At 38.3% G+C, this 25,059-nt stretch overlaps 1 protein-coding gene across 1 annotated transcript; it reads right to left on the reverse strand.

The window, feature by feature from the left end:
* Nucleotides 1–1,641: 1,641 nt before the first annotated feature.
* Nucleotides 1,642–21,636, reverse strand: LOC307061467 (pantetheinase; the record flags this gene model as incomplete). Its single annotated transcript, XM_079716630.1, has 7 exons — nt 1,642–1,824; nt 2,817–2,987; nt 9,060–9,421; nt 9,860–10,151; nt 10,839–11,031; nt 19,794–19,924; nt 21,424–21,636. 7 exons carry the CDS (start codon nt 21,634–21,636, stop codon nt 1,642–1,644), a joined length of 1,545 nt encoding a protein of 514 aa, XP_079572756.1.
* Nucleotides 21,637–25,059: the final 3,423 nt, after the last annotated feature.

Genomic DNA, 25,059 nt, shown 5'->3' on the forward strand with positions numbered 1-25,059 from the left:
GTTAAATTTTAAGAAAAATCATTCTAAGACAAGTAAGCAAAGTTGTCACAGAGAAAAATATCAGCTAGTATATTAATATACATAGTTTTTAGTTGATCTCCAGGAAAAATTTGAAAATAAAAACTAACAATTTCTTTCAAAAATTTTAGAACATACCAATGCAACAAAAGACTATGATGTGGTATCTTACAATGATTAGATATTAATCATGTTTATAAAAATTATATTCACTTGTTTGGTGTATTAGCCTAATAGGTATATTTGGTCATAAATTATTATTATTTTTTTTTTTTGCGTTATGTGGGCCTCTCACTGTTGTGGCCTCTCCCGTTGCGGAGCACAGGCTCCGGACGCACAGGCCCAGCGGCCATGGCTCACGGGCCCAGCCGCTCCGCGGCACGTGGGATCTTCCCAGACCGGGGCACGAACCCGCGTCCCCTGCATCGGCAGGCGGACTCTCAACCACTGCGCCACCAGGGAAGCCCGGTCATAAATTATTAAAGGTAATCCTTTTGTGGTGTTAATATAACAGAAAGCAAGTTGAAATATTTTATTTTTCCTTGGGTGGAAGAATTACAAGAAAGACACTCAAGGACTATTTGCCTATTGATTTGTATTAAAGGTTTTCAATACTATAGTCCATTGTTATTTAATACTTTAGAGCAGGGGACAGCAATGTTTTTCTGTAAAAGTAATAAATATTTTCACCCTTTTTAGCCATGTGGTCTCTATCACATCTACTCCATTCCACAATCATAGCATGAAAACAACCATCAAAAATACTAAACAAACAAACATGACTGTGTTCAATAAAACTTCAGGTATGGAGACTGAATTTTGAATTTCAAATAATTTTCATGTGTCACAAAAATATCTTCTTTTTATTTTCTTTTTTAAACCTTTATAAACATAAAATCCTTTCTTAGCTCATGCAAAAACAGAATAACAGGCCAGATTTGATAAATGTCTATTTTAAATCCACCCTATTAGCTTGCTTACAGGTTGACAAGATAGGCAAAGCACAAAATAGGCAGGAAATCACCACTGAAAAGCACATAAAAAACATTAAGGCTCTTGAGCAGATTCCTAGATGTAAGCCCAGCTGCCTTCTGGGATACCTTAGTGCTAGATATCAAGCCACACCCAACTGGCTGAGGTTGAGTTCATTGATTTTCTAACTGAAATATGCAGAGTGGCTGAACTGTTGGAAAATATATGCACTTTGTACAATCAGAGGTGATATAATTTCAGCAATAAATACATCACAGTTGGTTTTTCTCTGATAGTCCTATATCATTGTAATAGCTAACATATATAGAGGGCTTTCCATGAGCTGGAAACTTGTCTAAGCACTTTAACTGCAGTAACTTATTTAATTCTCACCAAAAAAACCTAACAGGTGGGTATAACTGTTGTTCTCATTTTACAGATTTTACCTTTCAAAATTCTTTCACTATTTATCTGGCTTATATTGTTGTGTGTGTGTGTGTGTGTGTGTGTATTTGTCTAAACAAAAGAAAAAGTGTATTAGTAATTCACTGATATGAAAGACCATGACCACTATTATCAAAATCCCAGACCCATTCTTCTTTTCACATCCACTTAAATGATCTGAAGTAAAAGAGAGAAAATGTAAATATTCTACCAGCCTAATGAGTACACAATAGGTATGACAACTATGAGCATTACTCTCAGTGCCTGTGCTGTGAGGTCTGAGAAAGCATTTGGGGCACTGTCCTTCTCATATAACCTTCCAAACAGAGTTACTGTCAAGATAGGTCCAGATAGTGGCTTCTGGCTGCACAAGCGTCCGTCCCTTGACACCTATTTAAAACACAGGGAAGTTGACTGAGAATAACTTTCAGTTATACAACCTCACAACATACTCTTAAAATTCAGTACAACTGGATGAAGGAACAGTAAAAATAATGGCCAGATTCCATTCCATCTGAAATATATGAAATGGTACAGAGTATAAGAAAAATTGGAGCTATGGAATTGACACTGATTCATTTATTATTGAAATGCCCATAATCTATATCTTATCATTTACTCTGAGAGAGCATCTGATGAGTTAATAAACATAAAACACTGGATTTGAGAATAAATAAGAGAGAAATCTTATTCTCTCCAACAAGAAAAAGACTCCTCCAAAGGGTCAGGCGGGCTTGACTAATGGGGTTATGGGCTGAGCCTCTATCATCCCTGACACTCACTCACCACAGCCTCCCTACCTGCCCATTGTCCCCAACTCCCCATAGCAACTGTTTGGACGAGGAGAGGGGAGTGAGAGTGGGACCTGCAGGAAAAGTCAGTAGGAGAACGTGGCTGGACAGAGCACTTGTGCAGTAATAAATTATTTCTTGCCTATTAACAACAACAAAAAAAAAGGTTTTGCTTTCTTGCCAATTCAGCGACTGTCCAATTCTCTCTCAGCTTTTCCTTCTTTCCTTTTCTCTGATGGTCACACAGTGTCCTAGGCCATCCCTTCCCAGTGATACAAGAGGTGGGACTGGTCCTGAAACTCTTCTTGAGTCTTCTTTCTACTTGACAGACCTTAAACACCCCAGCCCACTCTCTGAAGTCCCCACAATAAGATATATTTCTTTATTCTCAAGGGCAAGCTCATTTTTCTCCAAGGGAATTTTAGACAAGAGATCCCATGTCCTCAGTGTCCTTGGTGAGCCCTAAGGACAATTTTACCCTTTCCAAATGAAGATTTTCATGATATGTGTAAGCACTTGGGCAGGTTTTCTATTCAAAAGATGCTTCCTCTTACATAAAATGAGTTGGCAATATTAAGCAAAAAATCGTACCTGAAATTCTCCAGGTGCAAGCTGAATTTCACTCAGCAGCACCTCAGGGAAGACATACTGGGTTTCAAAAGTGCCACTGAGGGAGAACATGTCAAACCTGGTGGAAGCAGTTTCAACTGAATCACCACAAGTGTGTAAGTCCGTTGTTTTACACTTCAACAGAGTACAAATCTAGGAACGTAAAAACAAAACAATAAGTCTTAGGAAAGCCAGTTGAAACATTCTCTTGACCTAGAAAAAAGTGCCTATGCCCCTTTGTCTATAATGTTTGTTAGAGTATTACTTCCTCATTAGATTTAATCTGGTTCGTTGCTGAATACTATTGCAACTAGTAATAAAAATAAAGGACTTCAGACCCTAGTGCTTTCTGCAGTTCACTGTAAACAGATTAAACCACGTAAAGAAATAATCAGATCCTTGGTCTATAGTCATGAACAATTATACCCTAATTGTTTTCAAGTTAGCCATGTTTTTAATAATCAAAACTGTCTGATTATTTTTAAAAAGTTTAGACACAAGTTTAATTTCTACCTTAGTACCTATTTCTAACAATGAAGGAACTTTAAATTTGTACTGAGCCCTAGAGTTGATCTAGAGACAACTCTTGTGATCTGGAAAAGTCACATACCTTATACCTGAGCAGGATAATGATAACAGCTCTCATTATCCTATGTAGTTATACTATACTACACTACACTACATAGCTATTTGCATGTAAATTTAAGTGTATGAATCACCTCACCATGCAGATGCAAAGTCCCCAAAAGGAAGATCCATCTTCATTTAACTCCATCTGTACTGTATCTTCAAAGCTTTACTCCAAGCCACCTTTATTTCTTGCTTGACTAAAGCAATAGCCCCTAAATGGTCTCCCTGCTTCCACTTTTGAAGTTGGAGAGCAAGCATTTTAGGGCAAGTGTGTCAAGACGGGATTCAAATAACTTTCAGACAAAGGTAAAATGAAGGCATACTTCAATTTTGTTCCCTTGCAATCCTACTAAAACCAACTTTATTATTATTTTTTTTGGAAGATCTAAACCCACAAGATTAGGAGAACAGGAGGATAGATTATGGCACAAGTTTAGAAGTTGGGGTGTTGATGAAAAAATGATAACTGAGGAAGCAACCTAAGTGCCCACCAACAGACTATTGGATTAAGAAGATGAGGTACAGGGCTTCTCTGGTGGTGCAGTGGTTGAGAATCTGCCTGCCAATGCAGGGGGCAGGGGTTCGAGCCCTGGTCTGGGAAGATCCCACATGCCACGGAACAACTAGGCCCATGAGCCACAACTACTGAGCCTGCGTGTCTGGAGCCTGTGCTCCGCAACAAGAGAGGCCGCAATAGTGAGAGGCCCGTGCACCGCAATGAAGAGTGGCCCTCACTTGCCGCAATTAGAGAAAGCCCTCACACAGAAATGAAGACCCAACATAGCCAAAAATAAATAAATAAATAAATAAATAAATAAATAAAGATGAGGTACATATATACAATGGAATATTACTAAGCCATATAAAAGAATGAAATATTACCATTTGCAGCAATGTGGATGCACCTAGAGAATATTATACTTAGTGAAATAAGTCAGACAGAGAATGTGGAATCTAAAAAATGATACAGGGCTTCCCTGGTGGTGCAGTGGTTGAGAGTCCGCCTGCTGATGCAAGGGACACGGGAGGATCCCACATGCTGTGGAGCAGCTGGTCCCGTGAGCCATGGCCACTGAGCCTGTGCGTCCGGAGCCTGTGCTCCACAACGGGAGAGGCCACAACAGTGAGAGGCCCGTGTACCGCAAAAAAAAAAAAAAAAAAAAAAAAAAATGATACAAATGAATGTGTAAAAAAAGAAAACAAAACTGAAACAGGTTCATAGATATAGAAAACAAACTTGTGGTTACCAAAGGGAAGAAGGAAGGTGTGAGGAACAAATTAAGGGTGTGAGATTAACAGATACACATTACTATACATAAAGTAGATAAGCAACAAAGGTGTACTGTATAGCACAGGGAATTATATCTATTATCTTGTAACAACCTATAATGGAATATAATCTGCAAAAATACTGAATCACTACGTCGTACACCTGAAACTAACACTATATTATAAATCAACTAAAGTTCAATTTAAAAAAAGGTAACTGATTTAACAGACCTAAGAAAGCCAAGTTCTGAACTAGCTGTGGGGAAAGCTAAGAATCAACCTATCTAAACTTTTGAGAATACTCAAAAGTTTCCATCCCTGGAAGCACTAGTTATCTCAGGAGCTGGGAGTAAATCGGGGTGCTTGAAGAAAGGAAAATTTGTGGGAAGCTGTTAAGAATGCCTCAATACTGAGTCCCCACCCATGGATGGGCAACTACCCTTTCCTTGTTCCAGTAAAAGGTGGAATACTTATTTTCAGAGAGGGTAAAGCAGACGATGTTTAGATGGAGGTTTTGAAAGACATATTTGAAGGGGATTCCTTGAATGAATCAAACTGAATGGTAAAACCATATCCCTCCACCCTGCAAGGTCATTTCCCTCACTTGACTCTCTAAATGCTGCCAAAAAAGGCATTTATCCTTCAGGAATAAGGTTGCCAGATAAATTACAGGACAGGAGTCCCAGTTAAATCTGAAGTTCAGATAAACTAAAAAAACTAAAACCAGTTTTTAGTATAAATATGTCCCAACTATTGCATGGATATACTTATTTTTTTTAATTTGTTGTTTATCTGAACTTTGAATTTACCTGGGCATCCTGTGTTTTTATTTGTTAAATTATTCAGGAAGGGAAATAGAAGAATTTTGAAACCTGGAAAACCTAATCATCCCAAAGGGAAGTCTCTAAAGACACTTATCTCAGGGATTCCCCTAATCAAAAGCCCAGCTAGACCATCCCTCTGTGAAGCTTAAAATTGGCAAGTATCACCCACATGCTCAGAACTTTTAGTCAGTTTTGGTAACCCTAAAAAGTCACCATATCCATGAAGAAAGCTTCTAAATTTAGAATTTTAAATTCGAAAACCTGTCTGGCACCAGTGGCTTAGCTAGGGGATCACTGTCCAGCAATAATAACAGAGGACTTCGTTTCACTTGACAGCACTAACCAACCTCCCAACACCAAGAAGAGACCTACTGCCAATCCCCTCAAGTGGAACCAAGACTCTGGGACAGGCAGAGAAGCAGACAAGACTGAGAGGGAAGGATGGAAAAGAGGGAGGAAGAGCTGAGAGACTGTATCTTGTGTTTTAACCAGCTTTTTAAACTTAAAACTAGATCACAAAATAATAAAAAAAATCACAGTTTTTTAATTTTAAAAATATGGCAATATAATACCATATATATATACCACATATATAATGCAATATATGTCAATATGCTGCATAATATATGATATTTATATGGCAATAAATATTCTTCTACAACATAATTTTTTTAACTAATTTCCAATCATTGGACATTTTCTACCTGTGGTTTTATACCATTTTTTCCCCCTTTCTTCTAGCACCTCAGAGCACTGATAAAGAATATTGATTCTGCCGATATTTTCATCCTTTCCTTTCTTGTTGCTCTTTCCCTTAGGCCTATATTTCTCTCATGTATTGGGAGAACAAAAAACAAAAAAAAGCATGGGCCTCTCTGTCTAGCTTCTACCTTGTTTCCTTTCTTCCTGTATCAGACAAGATTTTTGCAAAAGAAATATTCACTCGCTCTTTCAATATCTCACTTCCCTTTGACTTTTCAACCCACTGTAATCTGTCTTTCACTCTATCATTATGAGCCCAGGAGATTCCACCAAAATTATACTCATTCATTCAATAATGGTAAACATTGCACAAATACACTTCACAATTTCCTCCTTCTGAGAGTCTCTGCTTCCTTTCCTTCCATGAGAGTTCTCTTTAAGTTCTCCTTTATTTCTCAAACACATTTGCATGTTTCTATTCTTCTGTTTATTTCCTGCCCAAACACAGGAGTTTCAAAAGCTTCCACCTTTAACTCACTGTTCTTCACTCTTTTAGTCAGCTTTTGCAATTCACTCTTGTGGGTTTACCACCACCTTTTTCCTGCTGGTTCTCAAAACAATATTTCTAAATCTCGTATCTCCCTAAAGTATCAGACCCATATATTCAACAGCCTATTGGATGGCTCCAACTGAATGTCCCCAAAGTAATTAAAAACCAGCACGTCCAAAGCTGAATTGAACATCTTCCCCACTCCCATCCAATTTGCTCCTCCTCTTGAATCCTGATCTGTCAAAGCATCACATTTCATCCAGCCACTCTTGCCAGACACCTGGTATTCTAGACCCTTCATTCTGCTTTCCTGTTCCATGTCAAATTAGCTACTAAGTTTAGTTTTCTAAATATTTCTTGACTCCATACCCTGCTTTTATTCCTACGAACATAATCTTGGTTCAGGTCTTAATAGGACTATTTTAATAATCTAACTAGTCATTTTGTCCTATGTTCCATGATCCGTAGTGCAACCAAAACAATCTACTCAAAAACAGATGTGATCACATCATTCCCCTGCTGAACACCTTCCAACAGAAACCTATCACTGATGGAATGAAGTCCACATCTTAGGAATGAGAGGTAAGATCCTGCAGGATGTGGTCCTGCCTCTACGCTTATCTTCCAACCATCTTTGCTTCTTATGCTACATTTTAGTGACAGTCAGCTGCTTGCTTGTCCCTGCATACCCTGCTTTTTGACATATCCACTCCCCTGCTCAGGCTCTTAACCCTACCTAGAATTCCCTCCCACTTTTTTTCACCTGGATAGAATAGCATAAGTTCAAGCAGCATGTCTTCAGAAACTTCCCTGGATCCCCAAATTAGGCTAAGTGCAGCTCCTTAGTATTTCTATAGCAAAATATGCCTTTGTTCTATCACATGCCAACCTGTACTGAAATTATGTTCATCTGTCTTTCTCCCCTACTAAATTCCTCAAGAGGAGGGTCCATACTTATTCATCTTCACCACATTAGCACCAAATATATGCCTGATATGTATTTTGCACTCGATAAATATTTGTCAAAATGAACAAGCTGTGGTAGGGGTGCTTATCATACAGCAAACAAAATGCTACACAGTGGACATGGTTCCAGCACTCAAAAGGCTTCCACTCTCAAACAAGTATGTACATAATTTGATATGATATGTCTTTGAAAAAGTTAAGCATAGGATATATGGGAGTATATAAAGGAGTTACCTAACCCAGCTAGGGAGTGGGAGTGTCAGAGAAGCCACCTTGGTGAAGATAACACCTGTAAAGCACTATGAGTGCTGAGTAGCTGGGGGTCATCAAAGATTAAAACAAACAAACAAACAAAAAAAACTGTTCAAACATCCGGAGGTTCTACAGATGCTGACACACTGTAGATGGGAAAAATCTCAATACGATAGAAGCCCAGGGTACATGGGGGTAGAAGTGAGACATGAGGACAGAGAGTAGGAAAAAGCACGTGTTAAGACTTCCTGAGTCCTTTATGTTAAGGAATTTGATTTGCCAATTAGAAAACAGTGAGGAATTTTAAGCAAGTGAGGGAAATAATCAGAAATGGTGTTCCATGATTTTTGTAATTATAGTGTAAAGAATGAACTGGATAGAACTGAAACTATTAATGGGAAGCCCTCTTAGGAGGAGACTGCAATAATCTGGGTGAGATAGGATGGGGACCAGATCAAGGAAAAGAAGAGCAGAATGAGAGAAACATGGAAGCAGCTTGTTCTTAAGGGTTCCATCTCAACAGGCTATAATAGCTCCCCCTTTATGTTGAGGGCTGTGAGATGTCTCAATCTTTGCAACTATTCTACTGTACATCACAGAGGTCAGCTCTATATGTCTCCGGGACATACTCAGTCTGAAGCTTCTTATAAAACAAGATAGGCATTAGTGACCGTAAATGGGAAATGCCTTAATAAGTTCAGGCAGAAAATATTAGATGTTAATTATTCATTAAAATTATCTGTAATTTGATTAATATATCATTTTAAACACTGGGACTGCAAGTAAATGTTCTGCCTTTTCCCAACCAGTTTAAAATTGGACTGACATCTAAGATTGCAAGTTTTAGCAAGTAAAAATTCAGGATACCCAATAAATTGGAATTTCAAATAAACAACCAATTTTCAGTATACACATGTCCCCCAAAGTGGGACATACTTGTAATGAAAGTAATTCATTGTTTATCTGAAATTCAAATTTAACTGGGTGTCCTGTTTTATCCAGTAATTCCCCTGCCACCAAAACAATCATTACCTGTAAATAATAGCTCCCTTCCACAGTATGTAGTCCATCAAATGCCCCTAGTACATAAACTTCATCTGATCTCTTCTCAGACATCTTGTAACTTAGATGACAGCAGAGATCTTTCTGACAAACTGTGTAATTTCCTGTGATGTCTTTGAGCTCCAAGAAGGTGAATTCATCAAAAAAGATGATGCCCTTAAATTCCTGGTTTCCCATTGAGGGGGCTTCTATACCACTCGCATAAGAAGTCCAATTCACTACTGCTGTGGGGTGTGGGTGGGAGGCCAGTTGTGAGAGGAGGAGTTTTCCCTCCTCTGTCTTCATATCATAATGAAATATTCTTGGAGAATCAGGTGCGTAGATGCCACTTCCTGGAAATTGGAAATGACATTTAAAACAGTAAAGCAAAAAGGGGTTGCATAATTGTTATTGTTATTCTAAACTCATATTAACATTTTAGTTTCTCTAAGCTATATATTTCATTAATTTCAGTAAAATATGTTGATAAGGACAGATAGGTGAGATGAAATCCAATAGAGTATGTCACCAAGAAGCCAAGAAGAGAGAGTTTCATGTAAGAAGTAGTAAATTTTGAAAAAAACAATAAGAGTGTACATTCAAGTTGAATAAAGCTAAATCAATTTATGAAACAATTTAGGTTGAGTTTGATTCTACAGCATGTCACCAGCTAGATGTACAACCATTAAAATTTGGAAAACATTGTATTAAGGAGTACATGTTAGCTAGAAAGAACATGATTTTTTTTTTCCTTTTTTGATTACATCAAAATCTTAAAGATGACACGATACCTGTCATGTTCTTTGAGGGGTAATGTAGATTGGATGCAAGGAAGTTGACTCCCATGCCCATAGCCCAAGCTGAGTGGAATTCAGTAGCTGACAAATGTGGCAGAACATTCATCCAAGCTGTCGGGAAGAGTATGGTGTCCACATGGAAATCTTTCACCAGAGTCACAGCAGGATCATGGAAGAGAATATCAAAGCACGTGAAAATGCCAAACTTTCCAAAGGTGGTGTTGAAAGTCACGACCTCAGGTTCCTTGGGGGCATTGAACTGATCTTCACCCAAGAATAGATTTTGCTGCAATAAACAGAAGATGATGGGGGGGAAATCTCTTTTAAGAAGTTGGCCCAGATATCACTGCATCTAAAAAAGTGCAAGCTCACATCTATTAAACAGTGCCAATCTCATCTACCACCACTGTCTCTGCAGGGAAAGAGTGTTAGAAAATCAAAGATCACTATGCTGATAGGATTACTATGCCTTTGGTTTAATTTCCACATTTGATAGATCTGTAGAAGGGAATCCTTATCTATTAAGACCTTCTCAAATATTAGAGACATAGGAGTGAAACAGATAACTTCTATTTGTCAAGAACACATAATTTTCTGTGGACAAAGAACTTTCTTTCCTCCTTTCTCTTTAAAGCCAAGTCTATCTGGTAAGGAGTTTTTCATTTTAGCCTTGACCCTTTGCTAGGGCATGTCATTAAAAGGACAAAGTCCAAAAGGCAACATTTTATTTCAAAACAGGTAGCTTCTACTGATTATCACATACTCCTAATGACACATTCCTGTGTTCTTAAATGTACAGGAAACCTCCCTTTTCTAGGAACTTACCACAAATAATCATTACTTTCTATGCTTTGTCTCTCCTCTGCTTTCAAATTAAGCTTTTTATTATCAACAATGGTGATTTTTTTCCCTTCTTGTCCACTTTATTTTGGTAAACAATTCAGTAGTTGAATTATCTGCAAATGACTTTTACCTTATGGTAGCGGGCCACCAGTTTCCCCTCAGAATCAAACACCACATCAGTGTTGTATTGGTAACGACCATCAGGGGGACACTGAGGGTCACTTGTATTGCATGGCTTCTTGTCCCCAATGTTTGCCACGATGTAGATGGAGTTGTCCTTGGCCAGACAGCTGAGCCTTTTTTGCACTGGGGTGCGGCCAAATCTGGTATGTGTTCATTGGAAGAGGAAAAAAAATCAAACAGCGTTTAATTAAATTCAGAATGATAGTTGCCTGAACTTATGTGATATACACAAAAATAAATTCTAAATAGCATAGATAGAAGGGAAGGATTAAAACAAGAAAAGACTTCAGAGGAAGTCCATGCTTGTGGGAATTTGGTTCTAGGAAACTATTCTAGGATAAGACTCCAGGTCATGTATATTCTTATGGCATTTATCATCATCTATAATCATAGATTCATTTATGTGCTCATCTTGTATGTCACATCTTATAGACATTTGGGGGCAAAGACACACATTTCCTGCTCACCGAACACATACCTGAAAGAAAAGAAGTATTAAAAATATTTTGAATGAAAGAACAACATTTTGGAAGTAGGATGATTGTGGAAAGATGGCAGAGTAGGAAGTGCCAGGAATCCATCTCTCTACCTAGATAAAACTTGCCTACAAGAATCTAGCTGACATAATTATTTTGGAAATCTGGAGTCTACTCAAAGACATGAAACTTCCAGGGAAATTCTTGGAAGGTAAATTGCAGTCTCTAATTATAGAGAAAGAAAGTCGAATGATGGTTGCCAAGGGCTGAAGGGAGGCTGAAGTCGGGAGTTATTGTGTTTTTTCCCCAGTTGCATTGAGATAGAAGTGGTATATAACACTGTATAAGTTTAAGATGTAAAATGTGATGATTTGATACATGTATATATTGAGAAGTGCTTACCACAATGTGATTATCCTTCACCTCACAGAATTACAATTTTATTGTTGTTATGGTGAGAACATTTAAAATCTACTCCCAAAGCAACTTTCAAATATACAATACAGTATTGTTAACTATAGTCACCATGCTGTACATTAGATCTGAGAACTTACTATAAGAAAATTTGGTGTCATCTGCTGGCAATATAAGCAAAACCATAGCAATCATCCACAAAACATATAATTGAAAAAGACCAACAAGGATAGGAAAGTGCGTCTTAAAAAATTATTATCTCAGTGCATTTATATAAAAAAATGACTATTTGATAATTTTCCCCCCTTGTGTGCTTCAAGTCATATCTGAAATGCAGATATAAATACAATACATTGGACCACTTGAAGCATATTTATCCCATGTCTTTTCAAATCACCTGAAGTGGTAGAATAGATACATGAAATAGAAGCTTACTGTTCTGGATTTCTAAAACAGTCCCGATTACATATTTTCCTCCTGTCTGCATCATATATTTTAATACATTTCCATTTAAACTACATTTTTCAGACTGTTTGCTATACCCAGAAAAGCTCCAAAATTCGTTGTTAGATTTGGAGTTTAAAAAATGCATTTTGCTTATGTGAGCCTGAAATCTGCTTCTCACTTAATCCTTAATATTTGCTGAGCCCTTAAGGTATGCAGACCTCTGTCCTAGGGCTACTGGGAACAGAAAAAGGAGGTGAAACAGAAGAATTAAAATGTATTTTCTAAGACTGCTTTCAAAGTGTTCAATCTCAAAATATAATACAAGTCATCAATTATTGAAGAAGACATTTACTAACCTTAAAAATGTTATGAAATATTCAAAAAATATTTGTTGGGTCCTAGCACTACACAAAGCACCATGTTAGATATGTATGGATCTGGGGAAAGGACATTCTAGGTAGAGCTGTCCAAGTGCACAGTGTGGGAGATACAGTGTAAAATATGACTGGTGCACTTCAAAATCCTCTAATCTTACTGGAGAAAATGTGTATGCACAGAAAACCCTGAAACAACAGTACAAAATAATATGCAATCAAGTATCAAAATGCTTTTCATTCAAGCTAGCTAATTAGGCAAGTATTTTTTTTAACTTATTGAACTAATGACTGACTCTTTAATCTGCAGGCCACATCACCTTTATCAGAGGTGCAGACATTCGCTGCATTAAAGGATGTCCCTTATACAAGAATTCCTACTCATTCCCATAGTGGAGTACCCAGTACATAGGAAATAGTCAAGGAAAAATAGCTGAATAAGTAAATTCATCTTTGAGTTAGGTTCCTAGACACAGTTTGTCTCTCAAGAAATCTACAAGGTTTCTTCTGTGAGGCAATGAAAGCTTGTAAGTCATATTGTTCCTCTCAGCCTCCCAGGAACTCTCAGAACTGTATTGTATGTTCAATTGTAATTGTCAGCCCACTACCATGCTGCCTTGTAACAACTACTTCCTGTAATTTATTCAGGTAGCTTCTACTTTGTTTTTACATCTAAACTGTTGTGTTTTTTAATTATATAAGATTTTGTAAGAAGCCTCAGATCTTTCTGGAAGCATGTGAAGTATAAATGCTAAATAAATAAATAAAATTAAAAAGAGAAATAACGAGGGTCTGTTCCCATAACACCCAGGCTAAGTGGTGATGCAGACCCCCCCCTCCAAAAGGTTGGTGACTTTGAGAAAAGAAAGCAATCAACTCTGGATATGTCAAACATACTCAACAAGGCATGGTATCTGGTTGTATGTGAGGGGTAAAGGAGCTGGACTCCTCTCTTCCTTTCTCATCCTACATTCAATCTTTGAGCAAACCCTGTCAGAGCTACCTTCAGATTTTATTCAGAATCTGGTCATTTCTTAATATCCAAACTTCTACCATCTTTATCCAAACACCATAATCCCTCTGCCTAGATTATCGCCATAGCTTTTTAACTGTCCCCTGCGTCTTTACTGACCTACTTTCTGGAGACTATTCTCCGTGAGGCTGCTAGAGTGATCCTTATAAAACTGAAGTAAGAGCACATCATTTCTCTGTCCAAAACTCTCCAATGGCTGCTTTCTCACTCAAGTACCAAAGAAATTATTATGGTCCACGAAGCCTTATGTGATCAGGGCTTTCCTACCTGTCTGCCTTTCTGCCTCCATCTCCTACTTTTCACCCTCTCCCTCACATCATTTCAACCACACTAAACTTATTATTAGTTGACTATAGGTGCATGGGTTTATCTCTGGGCTTTCTAACCTCTTCCATTGATCTATATTTCTGGTTTTGTGCTAGTACCATATTGTCTTGTTACTGTAGCTTTGTAGTATAGTCTGAAGTCCAGGAGCCCGATTCCTCCAGCTCTGTTTTTTTCCCTCAAGACTACTTTGGCTATTTGGGGTCTTTTGTGTCTCCATACAAATTTTAAGATTTTTTGTTCTAGTTCTGTAAAAAATGCCATTGGTAATTTGATAGGGATTGCATTGAACCTGTAGATTGCTTTGGGTAGTAGAGTCATTTTCACAATATTGATGTTTCCAATCCAAGAACATGGTATATCTCTCCATCTGTTGGTATCATCTTTAATTTCTTTCATCAGTGTCTTATAGTTTTCTGCATACAGGTCTTTTGTCTCCTTAGGTAGGTTTATTCCTAGGTATTTTATTCTTTTTGTTGCAATGGTAAATGGGAGTGTTTCCCTAATTTCTCTTTCAGATTTCTCATCATTAGTGTATAGGAATGCAAGAGATTTCTGTGCATTAATTTTGTGTCCTGTAACATTACCAAATCCATTGATTAGCTCTAGTAGTTTTCTGACAGCATCTTTAGGATTCTCTATGTAGAGTATCATGTCATCTGCAAACAGTGACAGTTTTACTTCTTTTTTTCGAATTTGGATTCCTTTTATTTCTTTTTCTTCTCTGATTGCCATGGCTAGGACTTCCAAAACTATGTTGAATAATAGTGGTGACAGTGGACATCCTTGTCTTCTTCCTGATCTTAGAGGAAATGCTTTCAATTTTTCACCATTGAGAATGATGTTTGCTGTGGGTTTGTCATATATGGCCTTTATTATGTTGAGGTAGGTTCCCTCTATGCCCACTTTCTGGAGAGTTTTTTATCATAAATGGGTGTTGAATTTTGTCAAAAGCTTTTTCTGCATCGATGGAGATGATCATATGATTTTTATTCTTCAATTTGTTAATATGGTGTATCACGTTGATTGATTTGCGTATATTGAAGAATCCTTGCATCCCTGGGATAAACCCCACTTGATCATGGTGTATGATCCTTTTAATGTGTTGTTGGATTCTGTTTGCTAGTATTTTGTTGAGGATTTTTGCATCTATATTCATGAGTGATATTGGTCTGTAGTTTTCTTATTTTCTAGTATCTTTGTCTGGTTTTGGTATCAGAGTGATGGTGGCCTCATAAAATGAGTTTGGGAGTGTCCCTTCCTCTGCAGTTTTTTGGAAGAGTTTGAGAAGGATGGGTGTCAGCTCTTCTCTAAATGTTTGATAGAATTCACCTGTGAAGGCATTTGTGGACTTTTGTTTGTTGGAAGATTTTTAATCACAGTTTCAATTTCATTACTTGTGACTGGTCTGTTCATATTTACTATTTCTTCTTGGTTGGTTATACCTTTCTAAGAATTTGTCCGTTTCTTCCAGGTTGTCCATTTTATTGGCATAGAGTTGCTTGTAGCAGTCTCTTAGTATGCTTTGTATTTCTGCGGTGTCTGTTGTAACTTCTCCTTTTTCATTTCTAATTTTATTGAATTGAGTCTTCTCTCTCTCTTTTTCTTTTTTTTTTTTTTTTTGTGGTACATGGGCCTCTCACTGTTGTGGCCTCTCCCATTACAGAGCACAGGCTCTGGACACGCAGGCTCAGCGGCCATGGCTCACGGGCCCAGCCATTCTGCAGCATGCTGGATCTTCCTGGACCGGGGCATGAACCCGTGTCCCCTGCATTGGCAGGCAGACTCTCAACCCCTGCACCAACAGGGAAGCCCCTCTCTCTCTTTTTCTTGATGAGTCTGGCTCATGGTTTATCAATTTTGCTTATCTTCTCAAAGAACCAGCTTTTAGTTTTATTGAAATTCGCTATTGTTTTCTTTGTTTCTATTTCATTTATTTCTGCTCTGATCTTTATGATTTCTTTCCCTCTGCTAACTTTGGGTTTTGTTTGTTCTTCTTTCTCTAGTTTCTTTAGGTGTAAGGTTAGATTGTTTGAGATTTTTCTTGTTTCTTGAGGTAGGCATGTATTGCTATAAACTTCCCTCTTAGAACTGCTTTTGCTGCATCCCATAGATTTTGGATCATCGTGTTTTCATTGTCATTTGTCTCTAGGTATTTTTTGATTTCCTCTTTGATTTCTTCAGTGACCTCTTGGTTATTTAGTAGCGTATTGTTTAGCCTCCATGTTTTTGTGTTTTTTACGTTTTTTTCGCTGGAATTGATTCCTAATCTCATAGCATTGTGGTAAGAAAAGATGCTTGATATGATTTCAATTTTCTTAAGTTTACTGAGGCTTGATTTGTGAACCAAGATGTGATCTATTCTGGAGAATGTTCCATGCGCACTTGAAACAAAGTGTAATCTGGATGGATTGTCCTATAAATATTAATTAAATCTATGTGGTCTATTGTGTCATTTAAATCTTCTGTTTCCTTATTTATTTTCATTTTGGATGATCTGTCCATTGGTGTAAGTGAGGTGTTCGAGTCCTCCACTATTACTGTGTTACTGTCAATTTCCTCTTTTATAGCTGTTAGCAGTTGCCTTATGTATTGAAGTGCTCCTATATTGGGTGCATATATATTTAAAATTGTTATATCTTCTTCTTGGACTGATCCCTTGATGATTATGTAGTGTCCTTCCTTGTCTCTTGTAACCTTCTTTATTTTAAAGTCTATTTTTATCTGATATGAGTATTGCTACTCCAGCTTCCTTTTGATTTCCATTTGCATGGAATATCTTTTTCCATCCCCTCACTTTTAACCTGTATGTGTCCCTAGGTCTGATGTGGGTCTTTTGTAGACAGCATATATATGGGTCTTGTTATTTTATCCATTCAGCAGCCTGTGTCTTTTGATTGCAGCATTTAATCCATTCACGTTTAAGGTAATTATCAATATGCATGTTCCTATGACCATTTTCTTAATTGTTTTGGGTTTTTTTTGTAGGTCCTTTTCTTCTCTTGTGCTTCCCACTTAGAGAAGTTCCTTTAGCATTTGTTGTAGAGCTGGTTTGGTGGTGCTGAATTCTCTTAGCTTTTGCTTGTCTGTAAAGCTTTTGATTTCTCCATCGAATCTGAATGAGATCCTTGCAGGGTACAGTAATCTTGGTTGTAGATTCTTCCCTTTCATCACTTTAAGTATATCATGCCACTCCCTTCTGGCTTGTAGAGTTTCTGCTGAGAAATCAGCTGTTAATCTTATGGGAGTTCCCTTGAATGTTATTTGTCATTTTTCCCTTGCTGTTTTGAATAATTTTTCTTTGTCTTTAATTTTTGCCAATTTGATTATTATGTGTCTTGGCATGTTTCTCTTTGGGTTTGTCCTGTATGGGACTCACTGTGCTTCCTGGACTTGGGTGGCTATTTCCTTTCCCATGTTAGGGAAGTTTTTGACTATAATCTCTTCAAATATTTTCTCGGGTCCTTTCTCTCTCTCTTCTCCTTCTGGGACCCTTATAATGCGAATGTTGTTGTGTTTAATGTTGTCCCAGAGGTCTCTTAGGCTGTCTTCATTTCTTTTCATTCTTTTTTCTTTATTCTGTTCCTCAGCAGTGAATTCCACCATTCTGTCTTCCAGGTTACTTATCCGTTCCTCTGCCTCAGTTATTCTGCTATTGATTCCTTCTAGTGTAGTTTTCATTTCAGTTATTGTATTGTTCTTCTCTGTTTGTTTGTTCTTTAATTCTTCTAGGTCTTTGTTAAACATTTCTTGCATCTTCCTGATCTTTGCCTCCATTCTTTTTCCGAGGTCCTGGATCATCTTCACTATCATTATTCTGAATTCTTTTTCTGGAAGGTTGCCTATCTCCACTTCATTTAGCTGTTTTTCTGGGGTTTTATCTTGTTCCTTCATCTGGTACATAGCTTTCTGCCTTTTCATCTTGTCTATCTTTCTGTGTATGTGGTTTTTGTTCCACAGGCTGCAGGATTGTAGTTCTTCTTGCTTCTGCTGTCTGCCCTCTGGTGGATGAGGCTATCTAAGAGTCTTGTGCAAGTTTCCTGTTGGGAGGGACTGGTGGTGGGTAGAGCTGACTGTTGCTCTGGTGGGCAGAGCTCATTAAAACTTTAATCCATTTGACTGCTGATGGGTGGGGCTGGGCTCCCTCCCTGTTGGTTGTTTGGCCTGAGGCAACCCAACACTGGAGCCTACCTGGGCTCTTTGGTGGGGCTAATGGTGGACTCTGGGAGAGCTCATGCCAAGGAGTATTCCCAGAACTTCTTCTGCCAGTGTCCTTGTGCTCACAGTGAGCCACAGCCAACCCCTGCCTGTGCAGGAGATCCTCCAACACTAGCAGGTAGGTCTGGTTCAGTCTCTCCTGTGGTCACTGCTCTTTCCCCTGGGTCCTGATGCGCACACTACTTTGTGTGTGCCCTCCAAGAGTGGAGTCTCTGTTTCCCCCAGTCCTGTCAAAGTCCTGCAATCAAATCCCACCAGCCTTCAAAGACTCATTCTCTAGGAATTCCTCCTCCTGTTGCTGGACCTCCAGGTTGGGAAGCCTGACGTGGAGCCCAGAACCTTCACTCCAGTGGGTGCACTTCTGTGATATAAGTGTTCTCCAGTCTGTGATTCACTCACCCAGCAGTTATGGGATTTGATTTTACTGTTATTGTGCCCTTCCTACCATCTCATTGTGGCTTCTCCTTTGTCTTTGGATGTGGGGTATCTTTTTACATGAGTTCCAGCGTCTTCCTATTGATAATTGTCCATCAGCTAGTAGTGATTCTGGTGTTCTCACAAGAGGGAGTGAGAGCATGTCTTTCTACTCTGCCATCTGGGTTCCTCTTTCTCCTACCAGACTTCTTGAAATGGAAAAATGGAACACCCTGATGGGTATTTTCAGAAGGCCCTAGGAAATTTGGCTCTAGGGAAAGGTCATTCAGAGACAAATGAAATCAATTCAAAATGGAAGTCATAATGGTGCTTGCCCTTTAGAATCTGAAGCTCTGGTATAAGACATGGTTAAATAAGAAAAAATTATGATGTAATGAAATATAAGGTAGTTCATTAAGATAAATAATATTGAACTTTGTCAAAATCAAGGTGTCTCTATAAGCAGATATAGTTGTTTGTGTGGTTTTGAGAGCAGTTCCAAAAGAGGAACTCCTACAATTTTAGCAATAATGCATTTGGAAAGAAGTGAGCTAACTGATGTGATTCTCTAAAGTGTTGTACACAGTTTGTATTGTTTTGCTTATATTAAAAATAATAGTGCTACTTTTATCAGACTCCATATTTCTTATTCTAGACTTGATGTAAAACACTTACACAGTTCTGCTATATCACCTCCTAGGTTATCAGCTTAAGCTTTAAGAATTTCATATATATTAACCTCATTCAGCTATCTTATTAATGTGAAAGGAAAAATTTTAATCTTAAACTGACATGTGACTCTGTCTCACTATTTTCTCACTGAGTTTTAAAAGTACAGACCTACATAGGGAAACAATTTTCTGTTCACTGGCAAGGAGTCAGAAGAGGTGAGTTTGGATATGGTTCTTCCTCTAGCCAACCACCCTGTGGCCCTAAGTTATGCTATCATCTCCAGATCATTCCCCCAGTGGAAATTCACATTGAATTTGATCATTTCTATGTTACGTTACAGCACTGACTTTTGTGATATCATAATTCATATTCATTTTCCTAATACACATATCTGTAGGAGATGAAAAATTATAAAACTATCTTGAAACTTAGAGTCAATAGTAAATCTTATACAGTGATCTTCTACAAAGTTTTCCCAGGTAAAGTAAGTTCATGTTCATGGTTAAATTTTCCACAATATGTTTCTTTACCTGTCGGGATTATTACAAGGGATCCAGTTCACTTGAGGGTCTGGGATATCCTCCAAGTATGGGTAGATAGATTCCCTGTTGAAGTTAAAGCCGTAAATACCATCTTCTGGAGTCACAATAATATGTGCACCCTGTTAAAAATGGAGCTGAATCAAAATATTTCTCAAATAAGCAAACAGTCAAAAATGGGGCCTGCAAGAGGACCTGAGTGGCTGAAGAACAAACATTCAGGTTTTTTTTTCCACCTTATTCTTTTGCTTTCTATATTTTTATAATTTATTTTCTTTGCCCAACCACTTTCATTTTCTAATCCCACAGTAATCATTTCTATGTAACTTTTTCATCCTTTCACGGCTGTTAATATTTTTCCAGGCTATTCTCAGGCTCAACCACTCACTGTGGTTGTTAACTATAAACCTAACTCTTTCCTGGACAAGCCCTCTCCCTGACCTTTGGCCAATTATTTTGCCTGAGTGTGTCAGGATTGATTTATCACTCTCTCCTCCGCCCAGCCTTTCCTGCCTCGTACCCTGCAAATGTGATTCCTGCTTCTCAGAAGGGAGCTCTGACACAGTTACCTGAAGGGTGCCAGGCCTATAGGTACAACGTGAGCTCACCTGGGCGCCTTCAGTAGGAGGGCCATCCTGGAAGCTGCTGTGTGGCCTTTAAGGAAATAGTTGGACTAAGGTGAAAAAGAACCTCAGAATTCTTAATAACCTTCTAATTAATTAATTAATTTATTTGATTGTGCTGGGTCTTAGTTGCGGCAGGCAGGCTCCTTAGTTGCAGCTCACCGGCTCCTTAGTTGTGGCATTTGAACTCTTAGATGCGGCATGCATGTGGGATCTAGTTCCCTGACCAGGGATCGAACCCAGACCCCCTGCATTGGGAGCTTGGAGTCTTAACCACTGCACTACCAAGGAAGTCCCCTTAATAACCTTTTTAAATCTTTGCATGTAGAAGAATGTATGTTGATAGATATATGTCATATGTATATATCCATGACTTTCATCAGACTTTATATATCCCCTGTTTACCTGATCTACAAATAGCTTATTTCAATTATATTCGTCCAAACCACACACTTAAACTTAACCCTTCATTCAACTCAAGGACTTACTATGCATTAACATATGTACTTTTGTCTTGTAATTAGAATGAAGTATGAAGTATATAATACACACTGTATATAATACACAATGCAATTTACGTTTAATTGTCTTGGTGTTATGAACTAACCTGAAAACCTACAAACTCTTAAGAGCGCAAAAGCACACCAAGGCCACAAACACTCTAAGAATAGCAACTGATCCCTCACCCATCTGTCCTTCACCCTCCATCTGTAGCAGAAAAGAGCAACAAAACTGTTGAATTTATAGCAAGTTCCTCAAAAGTTTGTTGCCACATAATAACCAGCCATTCTTTTCAAAATGTTGCTCTCACTACAAGGGAAGCATGTAATAGTGTCTTTGCCCTGATAACTAGGAGCAGGGAGGACTCTGTAAAAGAAGGTCTTGGCTACCCTGACACATATGTCATTCAAAAGTGTAATTGACCCTGACAGTGATTCTGTCTCCTAAGACCCCACTCTTTTCTCTACGTAGAAGCCAGCACACTTGAGAAATCATACCTGCTTTGATGCTGATGCGATTGCTTCTTCCAAAAGATCCAGATTTTTGTTCATTAATAGCAAGGCCTCTTCATGGGACACCGGTATCAGGGTGGCATTAGGCAATATCACTGCATGCTCATAAACAGCTGCAGTAAACGTATCCAGAGAGCTGGCTTTTAAGACACAGAAAAAGAAAATTGTTGCATAATCCAGCAACTGAGACATAGTCATGCTGAAGTCCAACGATTGCTGAAAAGCAGAGCAAGCCCTGATATTTACAGGGAGGAAACACAAGAAATCACGTGGTTCCCAGAACTTAGCACTTTAAAAATAAATTACAAAAGCTAAGTTTAAGAAAGCCTTGTGGTTTTACATCATAGATGTAGATGTAATCAGATTTTATATAACAAATGACCATCTTTTTGCAAGAGTTTTTGAGGATCAAATAAGAAAATGCATATGTGTTTTCCTTCGCTAGGGTTGTCATAACAAAGTACCACACACTGGGTGGCTTAAACAACAGAAATGTATTCTCTGTCATTTCTGGAGTCTAGAAGTTTCAGAGGCAGGGGGTCAGCAGAACTGGTTCCTCCTGAGGGCTGTGAGGGAGAGATCTGTTCACGCCTCTTTCCCGGTGTTTTGCTGTCTTCTCTCTGTGTGTCTTCACCCGGTATTCTCCCTGAGTGCATACCTGAGTCCCAATTTCCTCTCTTTACAAGGACACGTGTTAATGGATTTAGTGCCCACCTTACTCCAGTAAGACGTCATCTTAATGAATTACATCTGATATGATATTATTTCCAAATAAGGTCACTTTCTGGGGTACAGGGGCTTAAGACTTAAACACGTGGATTTTTGGAATTCATACATTTGAGAACTTTAGCACCTAGTAGTCTATGTAAATAATTTGAAAAATAACTTTTCAATTTTGAAATTATTATTAATATCATCATGTGAATATTTGAGCTTCATACTTTGTTCACTTTAGTTTGCACAAAATGGCAAAGAGTCAGAACAAAGGGGAATATAAAAGGGCTATTCATTGTCCATTCCTATGTAACAGATCACCCTCCAAAAGTAGTGGCTTCTAACAGCAAGCATGTATGATCTCACATTTTCTGTAGGTCAGGAATCATGGGACAGCTTGGCTGGGTTCCTCTGGCCCAGGGTCTCTTTCACAAGTCTGCAAAGGCTGCAGTTACCTCAAAACTTGATTGGGAAAGGTTCACTTCTCAGCTCCAGGCTCACACAGCTGATGGCAGGCGTTGGGTCCTCACTGGTTATGGCCCAATAAGTTCTTTGCCACATAGACCTCAGGCCACACTAAAAGAACACTCACATTATGGCATGTAGGTTCCCTCAAAGCCAGAGAGCAAGAGACCCCACCACCCAAGACAGAAGTCACAGTCTTTAGTATTGTCATCTGGGAAGTGACAGCCCATCATTTTTGTTGTATTGTATTCATTAAAAGCAAGTCAGTACACTTGTTGGGAGGGGACTGCACAAGGGCATGAATGAGGCAGGGATCATTGGGGACCATCTTAGAGGCTGCATACCATACGAGTCATAGAGAGGGGAATATAAAGAATGAGAAGGAGAATAAGAGGGAGATAGAGGGAGAGAGAAGAGAGGAAAATAATAGAAAATAGAAAAAGAGCTTATAGATTTTGGTATGGAATAAGTAGGCAAATTTTTTTTTTTTTTTTTTTTTTTTGCAGTACGTGGGCCTCTCATTGCTGTGGCCTCTCCCGTTGCGGAGCACAGGCTCCGGACACGCAGGCTCAGTGGCCATGGCTCACGGGCCCAGCCGTTCCACGGCATGTGGGATCTTCCCGGACTGGGGCAAAACCCGTGTCCCCTGCATTGGCAGGCGGACTCTCAACCATTGCGCCACCAGGGAAGCCCTAGAATACTGTGTTTTATATTTGAATCAGAGGGCTTCTTGTTTTGAGTAACAGGTTCTAAATTGTTGGAACTGAGGACAAGAATAGCGTATTATTGTTATATGTGATAACACTGTTTTCCAAACACGTGATAAGAACATAGTGAATTCTCTTAATTATTTATTAATACTATGAAAGATAGATATTGCCATCAGAATAGTAGGTCATGTCTGGGATTTTACAAATGAAATTTGGATAAAATAGTAAGTGCAGTTTATTCTGCCGATTTTCTATATGGTAGGTGCTGTGTAGTGTGGAAAAAAACCTTGGATTCAAACACCAGTTCTCGCATCTACCAGCTATATAGCCTTAGATGAGTCATTACACTTTAATAAGCTTCATTTCCTTCTTCTGGTTCAAAAAACAGGTTAGCCGTCTTCCTAAGAATAGTTTTTAGAATTAGAAATCATGATCGTAAAGCACCTAGCACAGTGCCTGGCAGTGCTGAATAAATGGTAAGAATTATTTTTGTAATGTTTATACTGAGTATTTCTGTTACTAAGAGTAGGATCTTATGAATATACTTTGATTATACTATCTTGGCTTTTGCAAGTGGTTTTCTTGTTCTTTTTCTTGAATGGTATGATCCCAGGCTGAATGTTATTTCTATCACCTTGATTTCTAAAACAATTTCTCTTATAAATCTTTTGTTTTTTTTAATTAAAAAATTTTTTATTGAAGTATAGTTGATGTACAATATTGTGTTAGTTTCAGGTGTACAGCAAAGTGATTCATTTATACATATATTCTTATAAATCTTAAATTACCTGACTGGACTGGACAAAAAGCACTAATCAGAGACCCTGAAATAATAATTTAGCTCCTCCATCCTTCTCCCATGTCTTCCAAAATTATTTTTAGAATTATTAAAATATTTTTTAGTGAAAAATGTATCACAGACAAAAAAAAAATTAGTACCTGTATTGTAAAGCAATTTCTTTAGTGCATATACTGCTTAATTTAAATTCCAAAGGTGACATCTCTAAAAATAAAGCATTTTTCAATTACAAAAAATATATATATATATATTTAATGGCTAGAACACTGTGTTAATTTCCTATTGACATTAATCTGATTGATAAAGTTGTTTACATTGTAAGAATGTATGTTTGCCATAAGACTTAATAAAACTTTTATTTTTTTAATATAGCCTCAGATCATTATTATGTAGCTTGAACTGTCTCTCATGAAAAAAATTTTTTTTTTTTGCCTACCAGTGAATTATACTCTGTTGCCTCAGAAACACTAGTTGAAGCCAGAAGAGTGGCTTCACTCTCCAAAGAAAGAATCTCAATGAGGAAGACACAGCTGTGAGGGCTGAGTCTAGCAAGGTCCTCATTTATAAGTCATAGTAAATAAAATGAGAATTAGGGGGAGAAGTGTGAGAGACCAAAAAAAGGGGTCAAAGAAATAAAAGACGTGTGATATTAAAAGATAAGGGGCATGGGCTTCCCTGGTGGCGCAGTGGTTAAGAGTCTGCCTGCCGATGCAGGGGTCACGGGTTCGTGCCCCGGTCCGGGAAGGTCCCACATGCCACGGGGTGGCTGGGCCCGTGAGCCATGGCCGCTGAGCATGCGCGTCCGGAGCCTGTGCTCCGCAAGGGGAGAGGCCACAACAGTGAGATGCCCACGAACCGCAAAAAAAAAAAAAAAAATAATAAAATAATAATAATAATAAATAAAAGATAAGGGGCAAAACGACTTTCAGAGGA

This window comes from Hyperoodon ampullatus, assembly GCF_949752795.1.
Source record: "Hyperoodon ampullatus genome assembly, chromosome: 12".
Taxonomy (NCBI): Eukaryota; Metazoa; Chordata; class Mammalia; order Artiodactyla; family Ziphiidae; genus Hyperoodon; species Hyperoodon ampullatus.